The sequence below is a fragment of the Abramis brama genome (genome assembly GCF_963993115.1).
Source record: "Abramis brama genome assembly, chromosome: 4".
Classification (NCBI taxonomy): Eukaryota; Metazoa; Chordata; class Actinopteri; order Cypriniformes; family Leuciscidae; genus Abramis; species Abramis brama.
The window spans coordinates 58,200,424-58,207,923 of NC_139966.1; the positions used below are offsets into that span (position 1 = coordinate 58,200,424).

Here is a 7,500-nt window from a genome sequence, read left to right on the forward strand (position 1 = left end):
GAAGTCTAAAAATGCCCTGTAGCCAAAAGCGCCAGTATGTCAAGTAATCCTAAACCACAGCTGAACACACACACACACACACACACACACACACACATATGGGCTGGCAGTAAGGAACAATGCCTGGCTTTATATGAGCTCAGCAGGAAAACACACAGAGACTTTCACACACACAAACACACACACACACGGTTGATCTGTGACACCCATGATCCTCTGCGCCGGGCGTCTGGTTCGGGCTTTACTGGCACTGCCGTGTCGTTCAGAGAGGAAATATGAGTTCACACACACCGCTCGTCTCCATCGTTTCACCACGGCACACACACCTGAAACAGTCGAGAGAGCAGAGAAAATGTGTGAAATGCTATCTTATCATATCTAATATGACATATTAAAAGAAAATGCATGTTAAATTGCACTGTATAGTGTCTCCTAAACACACACGCTGAGATATGGACTTTGCATTCAGATAATTCGGCTGAATAAATTGTGTAATATCTGTGAAATCATTTGTCTAATCTAAAATGATGTTGTCAGGAGAATCTCACATCAAAACTGGAACAATGGCATAGAAAACATTCAAAAAAGTAAATGAGTGCAAATGGATTCTATAGTTTGTTTCGGGTCAGTAGGATTTTCTTAGATAGAAATTAATATTTTATTCAGCAATAATGCATTAAATTGATCAAAAGTGGCAGTTAGGATTTTTACATTGTTACAACATTTTTCAAATAAATGCTGTTCTTAAATACATTTTCTATTAATCAAAGAATCCTGAAAAGAAAATTAATAAGTAACAAAATTATGTTCTGAGGATGTTATTTCAAAAGCGTTTCTTCTTGGTTCTGCGAACGTTACGGGAACAGTAACATTGTATCATTCTTCAAACATTATGGAACGTTACTTTTGAATCTGAACGTTCTGAAACATGTAACATTTTAAAAACGTTACATTTGACTGCAAATGGACCCAGGAAAATGAATTCTAGGATATTAGCAAAAACGACTTCTAGCGCCACCTAGTGTAGAAATGATGCACATGTTGTATGGTTTCTGTTTTTGAGCATAAAAAAATTATGAACAACAATAAAAAGAGAAGAAACACAATAGCTTTGCTAATAAACCCTTGAGAAAGCAGAAGAAAGAGAAAGAAAGAGTAACAGGATGAGAGTCCCGGTCGTGACTCCGGTGAATCCTTGAGCGAACGGATCGACTTACAGCAATTAAAGCAGAATCAACACACAGAAACACTTCAAAAATGATCATCGTACGATTGATTGGCTTTATCTAAAGGAAATCTGATCCCACATCAGCCATTATCTGTAAATCAAGCTTCAGAACCCATGAAGGCCTGCCAGTGTTTCTGTCAGCCTTGGAGAAGTGCCACGAAAAACAGGGAAACTTTCCATCGGTAAACACTCCGGGGAATAATCCTGTGACAAAAATATGATCTGAGGACGTTATTTCTGAACGTCCAATTTTTTCAATGTTTCAAAAGCGTTTATTCTTGGTTCTGTGAACGTTACGGGAACAGTAACATTGTATCATTCTTCACACATTATGGAATGTTACTTTTGAATCTGAACGTTCTGAAACAAGTAGAAACATTTAAAAAAACGTCCAACTGAACATTTCAGAAATAAAACGTCCCATGAATGATGTTTTTGTAGTAACATTATTAAAGACCAGACAACTTTGAACGAATGTTCTTTTAATGTTACTGGAGGAACGTTTGATCTCAGATGTTTCCCCAAAACTTCTGTTGTAACATTCACACACACACACACACACACACACACACACACACACACACACACACATCCTCACTCCGGCTCGGGTCTATAAAACCTGCTCATTACTACTGAAACATGAGATGCAGAGGAACCTCCAGAAACAACATCTGGAGCAGCACACACACACACACACACACACACAAACTCACACACACACTCACTCACGCACTCACACACGCGCACACACACACACTCACACACACACACACACTCGCACATGCACTCACTCACTCACTCACACACACACACACACTCACACACACACACTCATAAACACACTCATACACTCACGCACTCGCACGCACTCACACACACACACACACACACACACACACACACTCACTCACACACACTCACTCACACACACACACACACACTCACTCACACACACACACACTCACACTCAAACACACACTGACACTCAAACACACACTCACACACACACACTCACTCACACACACACACACACACACACACACACACTCACACACACACTCACTCACACACACTCACTCACACACACACACTCACTCACACACACTCACTCACACACTCACACTCAAACACACACTCACTCACTCACACACACACACTCACACACTCACTCACTCACACACACACACACACTCACACACACACTCACACACACACTCACTCACTCACACACACACTCACTCTCACACACACACACACACACACACACACACACTCACACTCAAACACACACTCACACTCAAACACACACACACTCACTCACACACACACACACACTCACACACTCACACACTCACACACTCACACACTCACTCACACACACTCACTCACACACACTCACACTCAAACACACACTCACTCACACACACACACACACACACACACACTCACTCACACACCAGTTCCTCTAACAGGCAGGATTGTGTGTGTTTCTCGTGAGCTTCTCTGGTTTCTCTGCTCTTTTCACTGCTAATGCAACTTTAGAGCAACGACACGGATTGAGTTTCCATCCGGCGCCATTCTGAGGGAAAACCCACAAACACACACTCACACACACTCAGTGTGTGTGTTTGTGTTAGCATGGACATTTTAATGCATGTACTGTGCTGTGTTGAGTTAGCTAGTTTGCCTTTGCAAAACAGTACTGTGGTAAAGTGATGGTAATACCGTGGTACTGAATGATTACCATATATATACAGTATATACTCATAAAGCAGAGTATTTGTACATGAGTGATGTTGATGAGCATGTGTGTGTTCACACACTCACCCTCACTTGTTCTGGTCTCTGATTCTCAAGCATCGTCTCTTGACGGGCGGCTCCGGATCGTTCTCCTCAGATCCCGGTGCATCTGTGTGTGTGTTCTTCTCCCAGGTGTGTGTGTGAGTGAGTAAATGTGTTTGTGCATCTGTGTGTGTGTTCTTCTCCCAGGTGTGTGTTTGAGTGTGTAAATGTGTTTGTGTGTTTTTCTCACACACGGCCCGCGCGTACGTGTGCTCTACACCCTGATTCGCTTTCTCGTCCCCAACGCTCTCTTTCGATTGGTCGCTCTGACAGTCTGCTTGCTGCTGATTGGCCGAGTCATTGCCCCGCCCACCCAGACAGCTGTTCTCCTTCACATCTTCACAATCAGAGAGAGGAGAGGGAATCTGGGCGGAGCTACTGCTGTCCAATGAGACTGTATGGCAGTCGAACGAGCCAATGAGTACAAAGAGGCGGGAGTTACGACTCTCCCGTCCAATGACGCGGAAGCAGTCGCCATAACCACAGGCGAGCAAAGTGCTTTAATTTGAATGTGAGTGTCGTGATCTTCCTCTTTAACCGGGATTCTCCGGAGACACCGGATCACTTGCCGCTCCGATGTTGAGGGAAAAGGGGAAGCACATTGTTCAATCTTTACTCTATTTTCATTAATCTCCTCTGAGTGACACGTATCAGGTGTGCGCTTACTAAACTCCGTCTCCTGAAGGCTTCGAATCACTCCTCTATGGGGCGTTTGAGTGGGAATAGGGATGGGAATGGGAATCGGAATCGGGATTGGCACAAAAACGGGATATGGCATCAACATCATGGGTTGTGGCCACGGCGGAGGCATTTGAGGAGGGAATGGTGTGTATGGTGTGGCATACGGGTGCAGGAAAGGAGGCGGAGCAAACGGCGCCCTGTGGGAGGGGCTAACAGGATGAGGGGCGGGGCTTCGCAAGGCCTGTGCGTGAAGGGGTGGGCGCACAAAGGGGAGGGGCATCTGAAGTGGGCGTGGCTTCTCGAGTGTAAAACGAGACGGCGACTGAATCTTCGAGACGGGTGTTCGTAGTGATGATGATGATGATGATGATGATGATGTCGTCGGGGGGGTTTTGGCCGGAGAATCCCAAGCCTCCGGGGTCAGAAGTTTCTGGTTTTCCGCCACAGCCGGTTTGGGCCGGTTCTCCTCGTCTTTGGCGCTGGTGAGCGCGGCTCGAGCTTCCCGGTAAAACACGTCCATCTTGTACTGGTTTAGACATTTGGTGCTGCAGAACTGCAGTCGCTCCTCACCCGAACCGAAGTCCAGGTATTCTTTAGTGTGACGCACATGTTTACACCAATCACACACCTGCAGAGAGAGAGAGAGAGAGAGAGAGAGAGAGAGAGAGAGAGAGAGAGAGAGAGAGAGAGAGAGAGAGAGAGAGAGAGAGAGAGAGAGAGAGAGAGAGAGAGAGAGAGAGAGAGAGAGAGAGAGAGAGAGAGAGAGAGAGAGAGAGAGTGAGTGAGTGAGAGAGAGAGAGAGAGAGAGAGAGAGAAGCACTCATTTCACAGCACTAATTATTTTACATAAACGTCACATAATATAATAAATACACTGCCAGTCAGAAGTTTTAGATCGGTAAGATTTTCAGTGTTTTTAAAAGAGTCTCTTCTGCTCACCAAGGCTGTGTTTACTTGATTAAAAATACCAACAAAAAACCCCAGTAATATTGTTAAATATTATGACAATAACTGTTTTCTATTTTAATATGTAATTTAATCCTGTGATCAAAGCTGAATTTTCAGCATCAAATATTTATGATTATCATCAGTGTTGAAAACAGTTATTTACACTTTTATTTCAGGATTCTTTGATGAATAGAAAGTTTAAAAGAACAGCATTTATTTGAAATAGAATCTTTTGTAACATTAAACATTACCGTTCAAAATTTTGGGGTCAGTAAGAATTTTTATGTTATTTTTTGGGGAAAATAAATCAATACTTTTTTTCATCAAGGATGAATTAAATTGATCAAAAGTGACATTAAAGACATTTATAATGTTACAAAAGATTCTATTTCAGATAAATGCTGTTCTTTTGAACTTTCTATTTATCAAAGAATCCTGAAATATAAATGTAAATAACTGTTTTCAACACTGATAATAATCATAAATGTTTCTTGATCATCAGATCATCATATTAGAGTGATTTCTGAAGGATCATGTGACACTGAAGACTGGAGTAATGATGCTGAACATCAGCTTTGATCACAGGAATAAATTACACTTTAGTGTATATTCACACAGAAAACAGTTATTATAAATTGTCATAATATTTAACAATATTACTGTTTTTTTGTGGTATTTTTAATCAAATAAATGCAGCCTTGGTGAGCAGAAGAGACTTCTTTTAAAAACATAAAAAATCTTATCGATCCAAAACTTTTGACTGGCAGTGTATATATTACTTTACATGGACATAACATAATGAATGTGGCAACACTAGAACATGGTGTGTGTGTGTGTGTGTGTGTTTATTTATTTACACGCGTATTGTTGTTCATCTTCAGCAGGAGTCTGGAGGGCGTGTCCATCGTTTGCCCGGGGGGCGGAGACTGGTTGCCATGACGATCCTCATCACGAGCCTTCGGGAACACAAACACACACAAACACACACACCTCAAGAACTTTGTTTGAAACAGAAAGTATTTGGATACTTATAATTATCCTGATATGATCAAATCTGGTGTCGTTGATTGTAAATAAAGCAAGTTTGAGCCGCTGAATCAACAGATGAAGTGCTGGAGATTTTGTGTGTTTGTGGTTAGTTAGTGGATGATGATGATGATGATGATGATGGTTAATGTGATTTCATACAGTCACTAGAAACTTCATCTTCACACACTCTGAGTCACAGTCACGTTAGTCACTACATCTATTGTTTTATCATCTTTCTTTGCGATAACTGACACTTGCTTTGATATTTAATCTCTCCTGAATGAAACACAAGTGCTGTGTGTGTGTGTGTGTGTGTGTGTGTGTGTGTGTGTGTGTGTGTGTGTGAGAGTGTGATAGAGAGAGGGAGAGGGAGTGTGTGAGTGTATGTTTGTTTTTTGTGTGTGTGAGAGAGTGTGATAGAGAGAGTGAGACGGAGTGTGTGAGTGTATGTTTGTGTGTGTGTGTGAGAGAGAGAGAGTGAGAGTGATTGTGTGTGTGTGTGTGTGTGTGTGTGTGTGTGTGTGTGTGTGTGTGTGTGTGTGTGTGTGTGTGTGTGTACGAGTGAAAGTGAGTGTGTGTTTGTGTTTGTGTGAGTGTGTACGAGTGAAAGTGAGTGTGTGTGTGTGTGTTTGTGTACGAGTGAAAGTGTGTGTGTGTGTATGTAACCGGAGCGTTCTGTGAGTAAAGTATGCAATGTAAGCTGAAACCTCTCTCTCTCAGACACACACAGGGTCAAGCTCGTCTCAGTCTCACACACATACACAGGCACAGGCTCGAGCTCGTCTCAGTCTCACACACACACACACAGGCTCGAGCTCGTCTCAGTCTGGATAAACTATCCTCTGTGTTTCAAACCGACTCTTTCTCAGTTGTGGGAATGAGCCAAACAAACACATCAGCCTGAACAGTGATCGCTCCGCGTGTGTGTGTGTGTGTGTGTGTGTGTGTGCAGTCAGTTATGTAGTTCAGTAAACTCAGTGTTTCTAGTGTGTGATGGTTCATATATCCACAGGTGTTCTGATGATCTCGAGGTCTAATGTAACACACTCCTCGAGCTTCAAGGTTTGATTCCCTGTAAACAAACACATTAAATCACGCAGAGCTCGTCACTTTAGACGATGGTTTTCTGAACTGTGGTTCACTACTTGATGAAAAGCTACTAATTAATTAAATCATAAAAACGTTAAATACATTTACATTTTTTTAAATAAATTTTTTTTTGTAAAATAAATAAATTATATTTTTTTAAAATAAAACACTTGGGAAATGGATTGTGTTTATGACATTATGAGAAGTTTGTATGATCTGACATATATTCCCATCAGTTTATGGATGCATAATTTGTGTTAAATTTGAAGAAAAAAACATCATAATTTTATTTTAATTTTAGTTTAATTATAGTTTTACTAATATTATGAAATAACTTTTATTTTTATTAGTTTTCAAGTTAATTTTAGTTTAAGTTATAGAAATGTCATTATGTGCTTTTTTTTTAAAAATTATTAATAATATTTTATATTATTTTATAATATTGTTATTTAGGTTTAATTTGTTTTTATTTCAGTTTTACTTTTTTTTAACTTTTATTTCCAGTTAATAATTTCATTGCTTCAACTTGTAAAGGCAACATTTCTAATTTTCCTTCAGTTTAAGTTTTTCAACTAATATTTCAGTTTCATTTCAATTAACAGAAATGTTTTTTAAAAGTTTTATTTAACGAATGATTTAAAATAACACTTATTTAACACATTATTTACTTGTGCTCGTAATAT

General features: G+C 40.6%; 1 protein-coding gene across 1 annotated transcript in view; it reads right to left on the minus strand.

Moving 5' to 3' along the window:
• Positions 1-186: 186 nt before the first annotated feature.
• The window catches only part of sobpb (sine oculis binding protein homolog b), a 12,211-nt gene continuing 4,897 nt past the window's right edge, over positions 187-7,500 (minus strand). Inside the window, 4 exon segments of the mRNA XM_084110739.1 lie at positions 187-326; positions 3,056-3,464; positions 3,467-4,379; positions 5,557-5,655. Coding sequence (XP_083966865.1) covers positions 3,058-3,464; positions 3,467-4,379; positions 5,557-5,655 — 1,419 coding nt within the window. The 3' untranslated portion in view covers positions 187-326; positions 3,056-3,057.